Source organism: Osmerus mordax, chromosome 2, assembly GCF_038355195.1.
Source record: "Osmerus mordax isolate fOsmMor3 chromosome 2, fOsmMor3.pri, whole genome shotgun sequence".
Lineage (NCBI taxonomy): Eukaryota > Metazoa > Chordata > Actinopteri > Osmeriformes > Osmeridae > Osmerus > Osmerus mordax.
Genome location: NC_090051.1, coordinates 18,048,917 through 18,069,379, shown reverse-complemented (window position 1 = coordinate 18,069,379; position 20,463 = coordinate 18,048,917). Strand labels below are relative to the sequence as shown.

Below are 20,463 nucleotides of genomic sequence, written 5' to 3'. Positions count from 1 at the left end.
GAGTACACACACTGCTCGGTAATAGAGACAGAACTTCCTGTGGAGACGATGGATGAGTACCGCGTGTTTGTGTGTGTGTCCTGTCTCAGTATCCTCACCTACCTCTCTGTCTCTCTCTCTCTATACTCTCTCTGCTCAAACTCCATTGAACAGGGATCCAGCATAGTGCCCTCCTAATGATTCCCTCTTGGCTTCAAACAGTGTTTAAGCTGTGTGTGTGTGTGTGGTGCCCTCCTCTCATCTCTACTCCTCTCCTCATGTGTGTCACAGACGCGGTAGGAGAAGGACATTTGGACCTTTTTTCTCAGCCGCCGCACAATAGACACAGTGGACAGAAACTAGAAGAGAGAGAGTCAGAGAGAGAGAGAGAGAGAGAGTCAGAGAGACAGAGAGACAAAGAGACAGAGACAGAGAAAGAGCGAGAGAGACAGAGAGAGACAGAGAGAGACAGAGAGAGACAGAGAGAGACAGAGAGAGACAGAGAGAGACAGAGAGAGAGTTTCATAACATAACAAACGGATGTCCAGCAGATCTGAGAGGAAAGAGGGAAGAGGAGAGAGAAAAGAGAGATAGGTCTTTGTTTCACAAACAATGTTTTGCTGTGTCATCTTATCTAACCCAGATCATTATGTGCTGGTCATACTTATTGATTATGTGTATTGATTGCAAATTCACATTTGAAGCTTTAGCCAAAGTCATCGATGTTTTGTCCCATGTGAATGGGCTTGTGGGCTACAGCAGTGTAAAATGTCCAGTGAAAGACACCCTAGAAGGGGGTTAGATGACAGTTTAGTGATGTTGCTAACTGATAAGTCGTTTTTACTTGATGTTTATCACATCGAGTGTTGAGGTTGTACCTTTAGCTGCTAAGAGCCGATATGACAGCACCTCATGATTCAGTGCTGTGGGTTTTCCCCCATAATGCAGTGCTGCAGGGGGTGTTCCCTTCCCCTCCCCTGGCTGCGCAGAGACTGATGGATGCCATTGTTCCGCCTCTCCGCCTGTGTGTGTTGCTGTGCCGACCAGCTGATCCAGAGAGAGATAGGAGGTGTCCAGCAGGGGTGTGAATATAAAGTCTGTCGGCTGTTCAAAGTCAGGGAGAGATGAAGAGAGGGAGAGAGATAGAGAGAGACAGAGAGAGACTGAGAGAGAGAGATATAGAGAGGGAGCGAGAGAGAAGAGAGAGCTGTGTCTTGTAATAGCTTTGTAATGGCCTGTGATGGCGGGGCGTGAATAGGAAAAGGTTTCCTTTTGAATCAGAATGAGCCCATTCTCAGTGCTCATCATCCGTATAGAGCCCCTAACTGCATCTCAGCTGTGTGCCCACAGAGTGCGAAAAACCAGGAACACGGACGGATGCCCTTCTGCACAGTCTCCATTCTGCATGGTCGTTTCGATTCCAAATGCATGCAAACGTTTTCGCTTGTTTTCTTTAACATTCCTTCCCTCAAGAACTCTTAGGAACCTGGGGAAAGTTCTCAGGGTATGTCAGAACTTTGCGACGGAGAATTCTTTCCAGTGCTCATCAGCCTCTGTGTGTGTGTTCTTTTGTTCAGGAATGTAGATCTTATAATGAGATTAGTGTCGAAAGCTGATTAGTGAATCTTGTCTCTGCTTTTCCCTCTTCCCCAGGGTCCTTCAGGGCTGACGGCATTAAGGCGTCTGATGTTCTGCCCGTGCTGAAAGAGAAAGTGGCCTTCGTGTCTGGTGAGTGTTGGGTTTGTGGGATGCTAAAGCAATGCACCATGGGATATGAACATCTTTGGTCTGGGCATCACAGAAGTCCAGCTGAGATGAGTCCCTGTGTTGTCATGTCAACATCATTGTGGACATGTTTTATCACTCTGTCTGAGCAGGACCTCTTTAATGTCATCTCTTCTATCCTTTAGTTTAACAGGATTCAACATCAAGGATGCAACAGTATATTACACCCTGCCTGTTAGGGGCGCACTGATAAGGTTTGGAATGTCAGGTGTCTACATTCGAATCCTATTATAATTGCATTTATGTTAAGCCAAGTGTTAATGTACCTGGCAGTGTTAAAAGCATTTCCATTTAGACCAAGAGGATGTTCTTGTTGTTTGAAGGTGACATTCAGACATGAACAGGTTTTCTGAACCACTGTCCCAAAGCTACACTACGCTACGCTGCATTATATCATTACTTCACACAGTAATACTTTATTGATCAAAGCAGCTTTAAGACATGGACATAGGCGTAGCTGCTCTTATGACTACTATCATTCATTCATCTTCGGTGGACATGCTCCAGTGGGCTATCAGAGAAGGATGTACAACCTTCTAACATCCACTGGTTTTAGATAATCTCTTATCATTTCAAGGGTGAAGAGTTCAGACTCTGGCTTTCTCCTATGGGGACAGAGGCTTAACGGACGCCTTCACTCTTTATGGTCCTCACGCGGTTCCCTCCCCCCCCCCCACCCCCACCCCTCACATCCAGCCTCTGTTCCTGATCACATGATCCCGATCACCCTTACATGCTACGCTTGGTTGGCTCTCCATGTTGAGCTGGGTGTCACCACAAGGGCATGACATCTCCCTCACCATCTCCCTCTCCCGTTGGCTGCATAGATAAGCGATGATGTCACCTCTCTCTTTTATCGCCACTGCTGTACATCTTTTTATAGTGCGCGTGTGGAAGGTGAAATAAAGGCCAATGGTATACACAGTTGTGACGTGCATGGATACAATGATGCTGGCTGGGTTTCCTGGCACTCAACGATGAGGAGTTTACATTTTTTAATTTAGTCATTTAGCAGACGCTCTTATCCAGAGCGACTTACAGTAAGTACAGGGACATTCCCCCGAGGCAAGTAGGGTGAAGTGCCTTGCCCAAGGACACAACGTCATTTGGCAGAGCCGGGAATCGAACCGGTAACCTTCAGATTACTAGCCCGACTGCCTAACCGCTCAGCCACCCGACTCCCACTTGAGTTGCTGCTGTTGTTTATGTTTCACTACATTGGACTTCTCTCTGAATTAGTAGTGAAGCAGGTCAAATGCTGGCTCAGAGTGTCACAGAGCTGGCGGTAATCTAAACAGAGTTCACTGGGATTTCTCGGGCACGCATGAACGTGCACACACACGAGCACAACGCCGTAAAATAGCAGATTCTGCTCATCATCGGATAAGCAGAAGGTCGCTACTAAGTCAAGGTAGTCCTTCAGGTGTGGCGAAATGGACTCCTCCTCTACTCTCTACCCTTCCTTCTATCCCCTCGCCAGCTCCCTCTCTTTCCCTCCCTCCGTGCCTTCCCTAGTTCTCTCCCCCCTGGTGTCAGGGAGCTACTCATGAATCCCACCAAGTTTTTTTCTTTCATTAATACATCACAAGGTTTTCTGCTGCTGGCCAGCAGTCCAGTCATTTAGCTGGCCTTATCTCCCCTGCGGGCCCAGCTCCAGGAAGGGAGGGAGAGAGCGAGGACGAGGTAGAAAAGGGGGCAGGGATGGAGGGGGAACGGGGCGGGGGGGGGGATGAAGGGGAAGGAGGGATGGCGAGCACAAGGGAGAGGAGGGAGGGAGGTAAGGGAAGACGAGGGTGGGGGGGACCTTAAGAAGATTAAAGGCTGTTGAACATTTGTCAGGGAGAGGAGTGGTGGGGTGGGGGGGGCAGGGAGGGGAGGGTGCGGGCCGCTGACCGACGGGGTGCACCCAAAAAGTGTCAACAGAGATCTGTCATCATGGTCCAGATAAGAGTACTCTCTCATGGTACCCCTCATACCTCCCCCAGTCCCTGCCTCACCCTTTAGCTGTCTCTCTACACACACACACACAACACACACCCACCCACACACAGACTCACGTACACACCTCTCCTATGAGAAGGCGGGCTCTATGGCGTACCAGGGTAAACAGACGCTCCCTGTATTTCTTCCTAATCTGATCCCACATCTCTCCACAAGTACTAAATCACTGACCAACACACTCTCATAGAGTCACACCACGAACACACACACATACACACTAACACGCACACAGACTATTGAAGTGCTGCATGTTCTTGTTCCCAGGAGGCAGAGACAAAAGAGGAGGTCCCATCCTGACGTTTCCTGCCCGCAGCAACCACGACAGGATAAAACAGGAGGAACTCCGAAGGCTCGTCACCTACCTGTCCACTGTCCCCAGGTACGTGCAGCGGATGAGTAGACCGACTGGAGGGAACGTCTCATATGATGTGGATGTTTGTTTTTGTAGACCACCGGTGGGCAGGTCTGGGTTAGGGGGGGGGGGGGGGGGGGGGGGGGGGGGGGGGGGGGCTATTAAAGAGGCTCCCTACAGGAGCAGCAAGAATGATTTATGCTACAGAAACAGCTGCCTTGTCTCCCCTCTGTACAGTACCTGCTCAAAATGAGCTGTAACGCACATAGTCACACACACACACACACACACACCCTCGACTCTACATTGCAGAATCTCTTTGATGTAGAGAGAGGTGGTTTGTCATGGTAAGGCAGTACACTTTAGGGGGTTCTTTAAGACGAAACACAAATAGTCAAGGTCAGATAATCTGTCGCATCTTTGTTTGTAGATGTTTGAGCGTAGCTCGATGTGCACACATACACACACACACACGCACACACACACACACACATTTGTTTGGTGCCTGGAACCATCTTGTACATGAAGAAAATTCTGGTCATATTGGGACCCAGTATTTTCCTTGTGTAACATGAGCACTTAGAACCTCAGACCTAGGGGTGGGGAAAATATAAGCGTGTGTGTTTGTGTGTGTAAGAGAAAGTGACACAGTGAGAGAGACAGAGTATTAATATGTACTAGAAGTCTTTTCCTATGCGTGTGCCCCAGCATGGGGTGCTGTCAAGCAAAGTGACAGGGCCATGGAGAGAGTATTCAGCCATTGATCAGGCCTGGCTCTGGGTCTGTGAAGTCGGCTTCAAAGCCTCCCTGTTCAGCCCTGAACAAAGGCCTGCCTAATGAGAGGCTAAAACAGCAGCTTGTCTAAACAGCCAGGGAAACAGGCTGCCAGATAGGCAGGCTGTCAGAGGGGCCTCACGTCCCTGACCAACACATGTTGAGCTTGTAGGAGGAGAGGGGCAGGAGGGAGCTGGGGTAGGAGGGAGCTGGGGCAGGAGGGCGCTGGGGCAGGAGGGAGCTGGGGCAGGAGAGAGCTGGGGCAGGAGGGAGCTGGGGCAGGAGAGAGCTGGGGCAGGAGGGAGCTGGGGCAGGAGAGAGCTGGGGCAGGAGGGAGCTGGGGCAGGAGGGAGCTGGGGCAGGAGGGAGCTGGGGCAGGATGGAGCTGGGGCAGGAGGGAGCAGGGGCAGGAGGGAGCTGGGGCTGGAGAGAGCTGGGGCAGGATGGAGCTGGGGCAGGAGGGAGCTGGGGCTGGAGAGAGCTGGGGCAGGATGGAGCTGGGGCAGGAGGGAGCTGGGGCAGGAGGGAGCTGGGGCAGGAGGGAGCTGGGGCAGGAGAGAGCTGGGGCAGGAGGGAGCTGGGGCAGGAGGGAGCTGGGGCAGGAGGGAGCTGGGGCAGGAGGGAGCTGGGGCAGGAGGGAGCTGGGGCAGGATGGAGCTGGGGCTGGCAGCCAGGCGCAGTATGGCACACGTCTGGCCTGGCACTGCACACAAGGAAGTCTCTCTGCTCCTGACTCAGAGCAGCAGAGGGAGGCTAGAGTTTCCCGACTGCTTGCTAGTTGCTAAACACACACACATACTCACACACACACACACACACACACACACACACACACACACACACACACACACACACACACACACACACACACTGTCTTTGTCTCTCTTTCAGTCTCCCTATGTTATCATGAACTTGTGTTGATCTTGTAAAAAATTAAAGAAATATTTCCTCATGCAGTTTGTCAATTGTACTGATGCATTTGACCCATGCATCCGACCCCTCCCTCCTCCCCAGTTCTGTCTCAGTCAAGCGTTCATGTGTGACCCCCACCCCCCCGTGATTCCCAGAAAGCAGTTCTTTCTTTCTGTTTTTAGCTCATGCATAATCCATTCGCTAAGGTATTTTAAGTAACAATCTTTGTTTATAGTTCTGCTGAAATGAGCCACGATTACAAGCTCAGTGGAACAACAAACTGAGAACATGATGTAATTTGGGCCTAGCTAGTAAAACATACATAACAAGTTTTCATTTCTTCAAGTGAAACAAGTCGATAGATTATTTTCTATGGTAACAACTGCGTCGGAGGGGTTAAATGGAAGTTGAGATTTTTGAAACCAGATTGTGTATTCATCCAGCAACTCAGCAGCTTGAGACAAAGGGATAAAGCCATCCAAGCACCAGCTAACATTTCCTCCTTTCACTACTATGATGGTGTCAGAGCTTGACTTCCTGTTGTTCTTGGGCCAATGACCCAGTGAGGCTAGAGAATGACAGGAAATGAAGGGTACAACAGTTGTTATGAAGGTCTCCGGCTGCTGGTGTACTGTAGTTTCTTAATGGCCCTGGTGTCCCTGCAGTCTTAGAAAGACGCAGAGGGTCGGAATAATTCCAAAAAGTAGGGGAGGGAGGTAGAGAAGGAGGGAGGGAGGTAGGTAGGTAGAGAAGGAGGGAGGGATTCTTCAGGAGGGCGTGCAGCGAGGTGAAGCAATTACAGGTTATTTTTATCTTCCAATCCCGGTGAAGTGCCTCCCAAGCATGGAGGCTAAGAATAGAGCATTAATAGTATTCCACTCCAGCCTCGTAACCTGCTGGAGAATGGGGCCTCTATGCTCGTGAAGACGAGTCCCCACACAAATCAAGCTATTAGATTTAAAGAGGTGTTGACATGCTCTTGAGGAGGGGGGCCGTGTGTGCAACATCATTTGTATGATAATTCCCTAATGACTGCCTTTGCAAGCTGTTAGGCAAGTAGCATCATCTTGGAGAGGCACACCGTAGGTAATGACGTTAATGATACACTTACATGCAGATTTGTTCCAACGGCTTAAGGGGAAAACGGTGACAATGTCCGTCTCGAAATGAAATGAACGCAAGCACATGCTGACTTGAAGAAGAAGGTGTTAAAGAGTACTGCTGAAGCCCAAGGACTGGGATGGATTAGAAACACGTCCAATTGAATCTCTCTCCTCATTGAGTGGTGCCAGTTGAGCTGCTCCAGAGTATATAACAGCTTCAGCTCCCTGTCTCTCAGAGAGTCCTCAGGGACCTTTTCCAATATAACTGGCAGAGGGAAGCAGGGCAAGAGGGAGGCAGGGAGAGAGGGAGAGAGGGAGGCAGGGAGAGAGGGAGAGAGGGAGGCAGGGAGAGAGGGAGGCAGTGAGAGAGGGAGGCAGTGAGAGAGGGAGGCAGTGAGAGAGGGAGACAGTGAGAGAGGGAGGCAGTGAGAGAGGGAGGCAGTGAGAGAGGGAGGCAGTGAGAGAGGGAGGCAGTGAGAGAGGGAGGCAGGGAGAGAGGGAGGCAGGGAGAGAGGGAGGGATCTTCAGTAGGCAGTGTTGGAAGGCTCTCTGGGTGTTTATTATGGGAATTATACAGTGCGATGCAGAGAGGAGTCTGGGTAGGGTGTCAGTGCGTTGCTCTACCTGGTTAACGTCTGCTCTGCTCCCGTCCTCTCCGCAGCGAGGATGTGTGTAAACGAGGCTTCACGGTCATTATTGACATGCGAGGGTCCAAGTGGGACCTGATCAAGCCGCTACTGAAGACCCTCCAGGAAACCTTCCCGGCTGAGATCTGCGTCGCCCTCATCATCAAACCCGACAACTTCTGGCAAAAACAGAAGACAAACTTTGGCAGTGCCAAATTCACATTTGAGGTAAGTGGTACACTTTCTACCACCCGTGTGTAGAATGAGGAGATCCTCCCTGAAAGGTTTGGACAGGAACCACACTGCTCTGACTCTGTATTCGGTGTTCTGTGTTGTCTGACAGACTAGTATGGTGTCAGTGGAGGGGCTCAGCAAGCTTGTGGACCCATCTCAGCTGACTGACGACTTTGAAGGCTCGCTGGATTACAACCACGAGGAGTGGATGGACCTCAGGGTGTCTCTGGAGGAGTTCATGGCCAGCGCCGTGCATCTCCTCTCCCGCCTCGAGGACCTGCAGGTAGGACTGACCAGTCTGTCAAACTACCCGACTCACAGACTAACCTCATAGTGAGCATTAAGGATTTGATTCTTCTGAGGATTTGTCTCTTCCTGTTCAATGTTGTTAAGCCAAAAAAACACAAAATCTATTTTTTACTTATTATTTCACTATCATCGTTTGGCCACTGCGCCAGTTCAGTACATTGGGATGTCGAACCAAAAGAAACGTTTGACACCAACCCCATGCCTGCCTTCTACTGTTTAACCAGGAGCTGCTAGCCAAGAAGGACTTCCCTGTGGACGTGGAAGGATCTCGCCGCCTGATCGACGAGCACACCCAGCTGAAGAAGAAGGTGATGAAGGCTCCGGTGGAGGAGCTGGACCGCGAGGGCCAGCGGCTGCTGCAGTGCATCCGCTCCAGCGACGGCTTCTCCGGACGCAACTGCATCTCGGGCAGCGCCGACTTCCAGAGCGTGGTGCCCAAGGTGGCCAGTCTGCTGGACAAGCTGCACTCCACCAGGCAGCACCTGCACCAGATGTGGCACGTCCGCAAGCTCAAGCTGGACCAGTGCTTCCAGCTGCGGCTCTTCGAGCAGGACGCAGAGAAGGTGGGTTGGTGGTGCCTGCTGCAACTGCAGATGTTGCTTTTGTCTCAACATCCCTTTTCCCATAAACCAGCTGGACCTGGATCCATAGCCCGCCGAAGGCATCGGGGTGTTGTGGATAGAAAATGTTGAGAGGGTGTTTTCTGCTAGGCCAGAGGTGTGTGTCTGGTATATATTTATGCAGACAACACACGGCAAGGTATTGGTAACGATATATCTATAAACTGAATGAGAGGGCTTATTCATGTAAATATTCTCATGCCTCAACTGCAAATATTTATGCGAGACGCACATCCAAATGTCTTTGGTATGGCAGCAAATAACAATCTGGAGGGGGAGGGTTCGAGTTTCTCAGGTCAGCTCTGTTTATGTAGATGGTCCAAATGCATGCAGGCAGTGTAATCAGATTTTGTGTTTATTTGGAACACATGTTTCCCTGTGAATGGCTTTCAATTGCATAGACCAGTACTGTAAGTCCTGTTTTAATTGTAGAACACAAGGGTATTTTTTGAGGGAAAGTTTCTACCTCATGTTCCCAACGCTTGAGTGGTTCCTGAAAGGCCATTACAAAGGATTTATGAGTAACTTCTCATCTGGGCGTACATTTTCATAATTCCCCTTCAACATTGTCAGTGATGATGTCCAGATGTACAGAAAGGCCCATGTAATGCTTTGGTTATTATTTCTAGCTGTGTGAACAGCTTCCAGCAGCAGGCTTTTAAAGGGAAACCTCATACCCAGAAAGTCATTAACGGTATGACGAGGAGGCTGGCGTGCTGATGGACCCCACGGCTGGACTCACACAGAGCCGGCGCAGTGATGATGACACACAGGTGTGACTGGCACACGAGGTGATGCCTGTATCCTGTGATGTCACTGCCTCTTTTAACATAATTACTCAGTTCCCTTATTGACCACTCGCAGCTATTAGAGATGCAGCAGCAGCTACTGTATACGAAGCTCTTTCTCTCTCTCTCTCTCTCTCTTTCTTTCTCTTCTCTCTCTCTCTCTCTCTCTCTCTCTCTCTCTCTCTCTCTCTCTCTCTCTCTCTCTCTCTCTCTCTCTCTCTCTCTCTTCTCTCTCTCCCTGCCACTCCCTCTTTCTTTCTCTCTCTGTCCCTCTTTCTCCCTCTTTTTCTGCCTCTCCCACTCTCTTTTTTCTCTCCTCCTCTCTTTCTCTCTCTCTCTCTCTCTCTCTCTCTCATTCTATGTCTCTCTCTGCCCCCGTTCTCGTCCCTGTGTCTATATGGTGTAATGATGAAGTGAGGCCAGTGATTCCCAGCCCTCCACTCAGGCCTTCATTAGGAGAAGAGCAGTCTCCTGATTACAGTAATGCTCCGCGGTGCCTCTGATTAGGACAGGCCCACATAATGATAATGATCCATCCCCTCGAGGGGACTGCCAATCAACACAGGCCTGCTCGTGTCTATTTCCTCTTACCGGCCAATGCCGATGCTAATCAAGGGATGAGTGTCCTCTCCAATTGGATGGTGGAGATGCCAATCAAAGACAAGTGTCCTTTCCAGCTGAAGGTGACCAGTTGCCTGTCCATCTCGGTCTTTCCCTCCATGATCTGACAGGCAGACTGGATACAGTGGAGCAGTTCTGCTCGGGTCATAATGTGGTTTGAAAGCTCAGAGACCCCCCTGGTTCCCTGCCGGACTGACTCAGCAGAGCGTGTGGAACACGATGCTGGGAGTGTGGGGCTTCCAGTGCCAAGGCTGTGGCTTCAAACCCAACTGGGTCTCATTTCCATCCTGAAGTATGCTCTCGCTCTACTGGATGGTGCTCAGAGGACCTGCTGAATGGCATGTTTTAAGGGTCCCGCTAGTCTAAGTGGTGCTGCACCTGCACACAGTGTATTTGGGAACGCAGGCTCTGAGCCAGACCACAGTGTAACGCAGCACCTTTGAAGCTCCAGCACTAAGACCATTCCCTCATTTTCTCCACCATGGTAAAATGAAATTCTTGGAGTGTAACCCCAGTTAAAGCAGTGGATATCTGTATGGATTCGGATCAAAGGCAGCAATAACAGAACCGAGGGGCTTGTTTCTCTGAAAGGGAGTAGGATAGGGGGAAGGATCGGGAGAGGGATGAGGTTTCTCTGCATGTGTTAACGTTTCTCTCGTACAAACAAGATTTCTATAGTGACCTAATACATACCACACTGAGACACTTAACAGAAACCTGTTTTCCCCCCAAAAGCTCTCCATTATCACTGTGATCTCCTGAATTGAAATCAAACATCTGACTGCTCTGCCCAGCGTCTGCCAGCTCTACTACAGAGTAATCAGAGATAGAAAACCAGCTATCCGGAGCGGTCTACAGTGCACTGTATCAGTCGGAACGAAAGAAGCAAACAGTCATTGTGCTAATGAAAGTTTCCGACAGCTTCCATACGTTTGATTTGTAAGACATTCTAATTTGATAGAGGTGTCAGCGTGTGATTTAATGAAGATGACAAGTAGGATAATTTACAAGTGCAGTCCTCCATCAGTCATACAGTGTTCCAAGTCATTTCTTCAATTTGACAGTAATGTCAATGACATTGAATCCTGTACGTACGGCAGGAAAGAAAGAGAATAAGCGTTTCTTCAAAACATTTCTTTTCAGCGAGCTGTGAATGCTTAAATGAAGGTTCTGCATAAAGTTATTTCAAAAGTCACAATTGACAACATTTACTTGATTCTTGACTTGTTTGAAAAGATTAATTATGACTTCGTAATGAATAATCTTTGCCATTTGGAATACAGTAATATCCACTTTGATTGGTTCAATCAGTGCAAAGCCAGGTGGTGGCTAATTCCCTGTGTATTGACTTGAGAGACGGAGGGCAGGACAAGGGTCAATGCTTCATTAACAGCCCGATCAAAACCTGATTAATGCAAATGATTCCAGTCCCAGACACACATTGCCAGTGAAGACAGCAGACAACAATGTCAATCACTGGATCACGCTGGTTACATACTGGAAACAGTTTGTAGGCTCCCTGCAAGTTAAAGAGAGAGAATGGAGATATCAATGTGTCTGGCTTTTCAAACCAGGGCGCAGAGGCAATTGTGGCTCCATTTACACCCGGTGGTTGATTTTCACGGTATGTCAAACTGTGTTAGGCTCCACTGCGTAGGTGTAAAGAGTGACCTCTGGACTTTACGAGACAGAGAGTAGAGGTGGAGCTCTCTCTGTTTTTTTTTTATTAGCTGAGTTTAATCAATAGTCATTGTACGGTACCTCAGGGAAGAAACTACAGGATGATGTAATACTCAACATGGAATGTGTCACCCCAGTTAACCTATCACATAACAAGTACATAGTGCCAGGGTTATTTTGCAAATGCCATGAACCACGACTTGCAATGAACACGTACATTATTTAGTCATTTATTGTAGCAGATGCTCTTATCAAGAGCGACTTACAGTAAGTAAGTGTCCCTGTACTTACTGTAAGTCGCTCTGGATAAGAGCGTCTGCTAAATGACTAAATGTAAATGTAAGTACAGGGACATTCCCCCCGAGGCAAGTAGGGTGAATTGCCTTTCCCAAGGACACAGCGTCATTTTGCACGGCCGGGAATCAAACCGGCAAACTTCTGATTAATAGCCCAACTCCCTAACCGCTCAGCCATCTGACCCCCCCCCCCCCCCACCCACATTATGTACAGCTGTTAAGTAGGACTTCAACTGCAAATTGAACTTTGATCTTTTGCCTGCATTCTATATGGTCCTACTTAACAATGTGTTGTATTCAACAATCATGTGTTTGTTTGTTGTTTGTCCCTCTAGATGTTTGACTGGATCAGTCACAATAAGGAGTTGTTCCTCCAGAGCCACACAGAGATCGGAGTGAGATACCAGCATGCGGTCGACCTGCAGACACAACACAACCACTTCGCCATGAACTCAATGGTACGTTTATCATGTCTAAGATCAAATCAACTATATGTGCGTGAGGGGTTAACTATGAACTCTTCAGTCCCTTTCAGTAAATTGGATCTTTCAAGCCGTTTCCTGAAGCTACTGAATTGGCCACTGCTGTGTGTGTGGTAAAGCGAGGATCTAATAATATACTTGACGTCAGTGGTTTGAGTCATGCCTCTGTGATTTCACTCGGTGTATATGTAATGTATGAGTTGAATTATTGAAAGACTGGAGGAGCAGGTCAGAAGGCAAGTCAATTTAGGAAATTAGTATTTCTGATAGGGCTGTAAAAAGCTGTCTGTGGTTCTTTTGACTGCAGTCTCAGTTGTGGCACAGAGGCCTCAGCAGTTGGAGAGCAGGAATGGGTTCTCACACAAACAAGACGACTGGTACTGTTGAAGGAGGCCCAAAAAAGAAAAAAATTCTCTGTCACACACACAAACACACACACACAAACACACACCCACACACGCATAAACACACACCCCTGACTCATACAGACCTGACAAATGCTCTGACTATTATACAGTGACGTGAGTCTTGGCGCAGCATACAGTCTGGTTAAGAGTCCATTAACGGCTGATTTAAACCCGGCCGTCATTAGTCAGGATGGCTTCATTAACAACTTTAATCAGGTTAGAGGTAAATACAGCCCACGCTACAGCATGGCAGGCGTGTAAACCATGGACCTGAGCTGTGAAAGATGAAGGGAGGTGGGTGAATGGATGGATGATGGATGGATGGATAGATGGAGAGTTGGATGTAAAGAGGAGCGATGCAGCCAGATGGCAGGATAGAGCACGTGCACGTGTCTGTGCACGTGTGTGTGTGTGTTCATGGGAGCATGCGTGTGTGTGCGTGCGTGTGACTCATTAGTGGTAGCTAGCCCGCTCCCAGCCAGACATGCTGAGCTGCTGATTCCTGTTATGCTTGTTGATGTTAAAGCTCTTCACTTCGCTTCACACAAGCTGACGTGTCAAAATGCATCTGTGCAGTGTCCCGGTCTAGCATGTCAGTGTGCCTGGCATGCGGGTGATGGCACCATCTATCCACACACGGTTCTGTCAAGCTGTGTTTATATACTTGTCTGTCTACGCATCATCTCAGAATCACTCGATTAGCGAAACTCAAATGGTACATTAGAGAATGACACATAGAATTGGACTGGAAAATTTGTCTTTCGTACAAACACACAACATCAGAGTGAGTGCAGTAGTTCACAGTAGTGTGGCTTCAGATAGCATGTAAGCTTTGTTTCCATGGTTTTCGTCCGTTCCAGAACGCGTACGTCAACATCAACCGGATCATGTCGGTGGCGTCCCGCCTGTCGGAGGGGGGTCACTATGCCTCGCAGCAGATCAAGCAGATCTCCAGTCAGCTGGACCAGGAGTGGAAGAGCTTCGCTGCTGCACTGGACGAACGCAGCACCATCCTGGCCATGTCTGCTGTGTTCCACCAGAAATCTGAACAGGTAGGAGACACAGTGAGGTCCCTGTACTCGGATGAAAGCAAAGACAAATTGCTCTCGATGGCTGCAGCTGCTTTGTTAGAATCTGTTTTTTGGGGGGATCCTAGTTGCCATGGCAGCAAATGTCACTGAGAGACTCTGAGTGGTTGGGCTTTAGGTGAAACTCTAAGCAGTGTGTGTGTCTGTGTGTGGGTGTGTCTGGAAGTGTGTTTGGGGGGTGGGGGGGAGTATTACGAGCTGAAAATACTCTCTGTCTGACAAAGAGCACTTAGCTGGCTCTCTAGGATTACCTCAGCATCTTGTAAAGTGGGGCTCTCTGGTTCCCTATTTTCCTCCCTCTCATCTTCCTGCCTGACGTGTCTCCAGTCTGCACACACTAGCGTTCAACGTGCTGTCTCCCAGGGCAGGTGTAGTGATGACCGGGCAGCCCTTATCTATTTAGCCGGCTCAACTCTTCTGCTCTGCAACTCGCTCTTCCTAAAAATCCCCCAAAATTAGCATCTCATGCTCTCCTGAGACTCCCTCTGTTCTAACCGTGTGACTTCCTGTTGCCGTGTGTCCAGTTCCTGTCCGGGGTGGAGGCGTGGTGTAAGATGTGCAGCGAGGGGGGGCTGCCGTCAGAGATGCAAGACCTGGAGCTGGCTATCCACCATCACCAGACCCTTTATGAGCAGGTCACACAGGCTTACACTGAGGTAAGACCCAAACCTAATACTGACCCAACACTCACCAAGCATGGACCTCGCTAGAACTCACCCACCATCACAGCACCCAACACCAACACATCACCCAGGGGTATGACGCATGAACCTGACACAGTACTGACCAGGCAGCTCCTGCTAGAGCCCACACACTCGCACCCAATAGCAGCCAGTCGGCCAAATCCATACCGAGCTAAGGCACTGTATACGCAGTAACAGTAATGCAATTTGACATGCACATCTTTCATTCACTTGATTACATGTATATCTGAACTGTTTTACATCAGAAATGACCTTTACTGTCACTAGGGTTTCACGTACTGCCTAGCTTGTGGCCGGAGGCAGGTTAGACAGCACTGGGTCCTGTTGTCCGTCATACCCCCACAGAAGCCTGACAATGACAGGGTTGTGTTTTTCGAGCTATGCTTCATTCCTCCACTCCAACAGCCACGTCGGCTCTTGTTTGTTTTATTTTAGTGTCCTCTTTAAAAAGGCTCCCTAAAAATGTTTATGGTTTGAACCCAAAGAGAAAGAGATGGTCACTTCAGACTTGTTTGTCCATATTGTGTTTAACAGTAGATAAAGAGTAACACCACACCTCGCCCACGCGCCAGATGTGAATGTGTAATTTAGTCATTTTTCCTTGGAAATGAAATTACAGCCTGGTCCAGCTCAATTTAGTGAGTTAAGTAGACGGCTATAACAACCCAAAACTGGACTGTTATCAGAACACCATCTCTTTTTTTTCAGTCACACTGCACATACAGCTCTTGTTTCTGTTCCCTTCCCTTCCACTCCCCCCCCCCACTGGATCAGTAAACCTACTGGCTTTTCTACAGGCCTCAGTCTATCAGTGACAGACACAGTACTTTTAGTTCCCATGTGTTTTTCCCCTCCGCAGGTGAGCCAAGATGGCAAGGCCCTGCTGGACGTGCTCCAGAGGCCCCTGAGCCCGGGCAACTCGGAGTCCCTGACGGCCACGGCCAACTACTCCAAGGCGGTCCACTGCATCCTGGACGTGGTCCACGAGGTCCTGCACCACCAGAGACGCCTGGAGAGCATCTGGCAGCACCGCAAAGTCCGGCTGCACCAGCGCCTGCAGCTCTGCGTCTTCCAGCAGGACGTCCAACAGGTAGGAGGGAGGTTGTGCTGGTGTGTGTGTGTGTGTGTGTGAGAGAGTGTGTGTGTGTGTGTGAGTGTGTGTTTGTGTGTGTTTGTGAAAGAAAGAAAGAGAAGCCTACTAGTTGCGTAGTTGGGGTACTTGTGTGTGTTATTTCATATAACCACACAGTAAGAGCAGTGTGAAGAAAGAGCACATTAGTCAACAGTCCACCATGAAGTGAGGGATGGGTATTTTTCATGAGGAGGATTCTTTCCTCTAATATTTCCCTCCTGGACATGAGCCCAGAAGTACAGTTAATATTGCAGCTTTATCCTGGTAGTGAGAGCTGGATCAACATTGGGGCTCCAGTACCAGGGTCAGACATGTGACCACTACAGGAGTGGAACCAAGTCAGCTAGACCCAGAGCTGATCTGAGATCAGATCCCTGGAGGGCTGTTCACAACAACAACATTCACCTCACGAGTTATATTTAGTCATTTAGCGGACGCTCTTATCCAGAGCGACTTACAGTAAGTACAGGGACATTCCCCCCGAGGCAAGTAGGGTGAAGTGCCTTGCCCAAGGACACAACGTCATTTGGCATGGCCGGGAATCGAACTGGCAACCTTCAGATTACTAGCCCGACTCCCTAACCGCTCAACCACCTGACTCCCTATGATGTCTCATTTTCAGTGTTTCCATACAGATACCGTGGCCAACATTATTTTCGAAACCAATATATTCTCATGCAGTGTTCAATTGAATATGCATGTGTATCCATCCGTGAGCCTACTGTTGTGCTTCCATGCGTGTCTATGAGTTTGTTTCCTGTGCAAATTGCTCTGTAAACCAATCTTCCAGTAGTTCCTGACTCCTGCGTTGCTTCACCGCACACATTAATTGAATGAAACAGAGAAGGGACAAATGAGAGACAGCCAGACAGACAGTGTGTCTGGTTTCACCTGGAGTACACAGTAGTCAGACAGTAGTCAGAGACTGTACCAGCCCATACAGGAATAGGCCACAGTGAGGGCTACCTTAGCTGAACTATATCTACAGTACCGCCTGTGTCCGTTCCCTGGCCTTCTGCCAACAGCCAGATATATACACAGACACACAGACGCACAGAGAGTCAGAGTTCTCAGTAATAAGTCTGTCTCTGTTAAGAGGCCACAAACTGCAGCTGAGAAACAGAGTATTCCACACAGACCAGTGGCTCAAACATTGGAGAGCTTCTATCAAGTAGAAGTTGCAATATATTTAGCCTGGCTACCATGCTTTACCGCTTAGAACGGCCGTGTAGGCCGGCACCGGTGGGTGCCTGGTGTGAGCCCGTGCAGGGGAGATGGCCTGTGTGTCTCTCTGCCATAGCACCGTTGTTCCATTTAGTCATTTTAGCAGACGCTCTTATCCAGAGCGACTTACAGTAAGTACAGGGACATTCCCCCCGAGGCAAGTAGGGTGAAGTGCCTTGCCCAAGGACACAACGTCAGTTGGCATGACCGGGAATCGAACTAGCAACCTTCGGATTACTAGCCCGATTCCCTCACCGCTCAGCCACCTGACTCCCATGTTCCAGCGGTGTGTGTGTGAATGCGACTGGGTTGATAGACATTATCAATACCAACAGCCTCTCCTTCCCCTCAGAGCTGTCCGCAGACCTCAGACCAACTCTAATAGCTTTACTGCTAGTTATCCTGTCTGTGGCTCAGCACAACAAGACAATGTGTCTCCACCTCCAACCCCATCTCTCTCCTTCCATCTCTCCCTCTCTCCCTACCTTCCTCCCTCCCTCCTGTGCTTTTGCCCTCACTCACTTTCTCGCTCCGTCTCTTGTTTCTTTTTCTCTTTCTCATTTCTCCGATGTTGAGTGGAGGCCTGTCTGTTTTGCAGATAAGCTAAGGTGTAATCCTTTGTTCTGGGCTGCCTGCCTGCCTGCCTGCCTGCCAGTCAGGCTGGACTCTGGGTTGGGATGGGTGGGGTGGTGGGGGGGACGGGTGGGTGGAAGGCTTAGGGGGGGACAGGGTGATTGAAGTCCCCTGGCAACAGGGTTATCAGCTCAGCCACATGAGTGACCATTGGCCAGCCGTCAGAGCCTGGTGCACATGGGCCACATTTCCACATTTCCTGGCCGTGAGTCACACAGGGAGATTCCAACCAGTCTGGGCCTGTCTGGCAGAGATGGTGAGGATGGGCCGGCCTTCCAGGGAGACCCAGGTCTGCCCAAGGTCACAGTGCTCCTACTGGTAGATTTAAGAGGAGCCAGAGCTCCCTGGAGCTGTCTCTGTAGATATGCAGTGCATGCCTCCCTCCACACTGCTCCTTATCTGGGGAAAACATATATTTTTTTCTTTCCTCATTTGTTTAATGTAGGAGGATGGAGGTCTTTAGGATGAACAAACGGGTTTGAGGCTGACACACTGCACTGTTTGAATAGCATGGGTTAGAGATGACAGCGATCAAACTGTCCATTTAGGCAGGAGCAAGATAGTGTTCTGTGGAGCTGCTGCTGGTTGATCTGAGCTGGATATAGGAAGGTCAACTGTTCCTGCTACCCTGCTGTGCTATTCACAGCACTGATCTCCAACCCTCTCTCAGTTTTCACCTCTCTTCTGTGGCCATCATACTTCACCAGCATACTCTAGGACTGAGTCCAATTAGGCCTTGTCAGGAGGAATGAAGTGTTGAAATTCAGGAGTACATTTGGCATGCTTCTCTCTCTCTCTCTCTCTCTCTCTCTCTCTCTCTCTCTCTCTCTCTCTCTCTCTCTCTCTCTCTCTCTCTCTCTCTCTCTCTCTCTCTCTCTCTCTCTCTCTCTCTCTCTCTCTCTCTCTCTCTCTCTCTCTGTACATTTTTGGGATGCCTCTTCGGGGGTTTGGATCTGTAGAGCTGTAACAATTAACAGATTCCGACTGATATTATATAGAGCACACACACAAACACACACACGGCCACTTTCCTCTCTCCCTTTGGACTGTTATAGTGGGTTTTAATCCAGAGAGTCATTTCTGCTAGGTTTATCTAGCGTCTGTTTTCAGTCAGGGGATTGTCCAGGGCAACATGTTATTATTCTACGTTTAGAATAGGCTTAGCATGTTTCCTGTGGAGGAAACGTTGTTTTGGGCCGGGGCAGAGTAAACCCAGCTGAACATAGCTCAATGTTGAGTGAGATTACAGTAAACATATTTGCTTGTTATATGCCAGTCAACTCATACACACACACATACAAACACATACAAACACACATGCTATCTTTAGACTGCAAATGTAATCTTCACTAAATAGAGAAGTGTGTGTGTGTTTGTGTGTGTGTTTGTGTGTGTGTTTGGATGGGAGTCCACTTTTAGAAGCTTGTTCCTGTGGATGCTCTAATCAGTCAGGGGAAAATAAGAGTTCTCTGCTCACTCTGCAAACACAAGATATGTTTATAAAACATTCCCTCCTTCATGCACGCAAAAACTTCCCACAGACCTTCCACACACACATGGACACACATAAACATATTTACTGGATGGTTGCTACAGTCCACTCAGGGATAACACAAGATAATACGATAATTGAAGCAAGAAGTGCTGTTTGGTGCCTTTTTCACTGAAAATGACAGAGAGATCTAAGTCATTGCCAGTAACGGTTGCTTATACCACTGTAAACCACAGCTGCAGCTTCCACTCTGCTTTGTCTTGTTCGAGGTAGCCCTGTCAGAGCCTCAATCCCCAGCCAAAGAGACCCACACAAACATACACACACACACACACACATGATCTCATCCTGTGAGCTGCAGTCTGATCATTAGCAACTCGTACTGTAAATTCTGGACAGACTGCAAGCTGCTTCAGATATGTGAGTCACGCAACTGTAGTAATGCTTCTATGGAGAGAGTCTGTTAATGGGCCACTGGGGGGAGAGACTCTGTGGACTCCCCTGCACTCTGGCCGCCCTCCACATTTGGCTATTCACTCATTGACTGCAATGACATGGAATGTTACAGAAGGCTCATAATATGGAACAAATATACTGTATGTCCGGTTTACCGGAGTGGATCTAGCAAGCTAAGTGACATCTAAAAAGCACTTTTCCATGGTTTAACTCGGGTGTAACCTTTATCACTTGTGCTTCACACTTCCTGTTGACTTTTGGTTAATAAGTGAGCTAGCTGGTCATGCTAACATGTTGACATGCTGTGTGTGTGTGTCCTGTGCAGGTGATGGACTGGATAGAGAACCATGGCGAAGCCTTCCTCAGCAAGCACACGGGCGTGGGCAAGTCTCTCCACCGCGCCAGGGCCCTGCAGAAACGCCATGACGACTTTGAGGAGGTGGCACAGGTAAGAGTCGTTTGAAAATGCCCGGCACCTACTTAATGGCTTGCTGCCAGCCATCTGATGCTGGGGGAACCCACTGCAGAATGGTGCGCTATAGGAACTTCCTCCATAAAAAGGAGACACGCTTCATCAGCTGTTCAATGTGGCAGAGGACCACAGTATCCTGGCAGACTGGGGCATAGCTGTCTGCCCGTTATGCCTCGATGAGGAAGTGAACAAGCAGACAAATTTAGAAGAGTACACACACCAAGTCACCAAGCTGAACACGGCATCAAAACGCTATTGTATTGTACGGCACAAGTCGTTACAACCGAATCACG

The 20,463-nt window shown here is 49.0% G+C and overlaps 1 protein-coding gene across 1 annotated transcript in view; it reads left to right on the top strand.

Moving 5' to 3' along the window:
• kalrna (kalirin RhoGEF kinase a) overlaps nucleotides 1–20,463 on the top strand; it is a 107,293-nt gene that overhangs the window by 36,539 nt on the left and 50,291 nt on the right. The window contains exons 2-11 of the mRNA XM_067229403.1: nucleotides 1,633–1,707; nucleotides 4,030–4,144; nucleotides 7,568–7,760; nucleotides 7,876–8,049; nucleotides 8,300–8,638; nucleotides 12,416–12,538; nucleotides 13,830–14,021; nucleotides 14,582–14,713; nucleotides 15,621–15,851; nucleotides 20,024–20,146. Coding sequence (XP_067085504.1) covers nucleotides 1,633–1,707; nucleotides 4,030–4,144; nucleotides 7,568–7,760; nucleotides 7,876–8,049; nucleotides 8,300–8,638; nucleotides 12,416–12,538; nucleotides 13,830–14,021; nucleotides 14,582–14,713; nucleotides 15,621–15,851; nucleotides 20,024–20,146 — 1,697 coding nt within the window. The remainder of the gene's footprint in view (nucleotides 1–1,632; nucleotides 1,708–4,029; nucleotides 4,145–7,567; nucleotides 7,761–7,875; nucleotides 8,050–8,299; nucleotides 8,639–12,415; nucleotides 12,539–13,829; nucleotides 14,022–14,581; nucleotides 14,714–15,620; nucleotides 15,852–20,023; nucleotides 20,147–20,463) is intronic.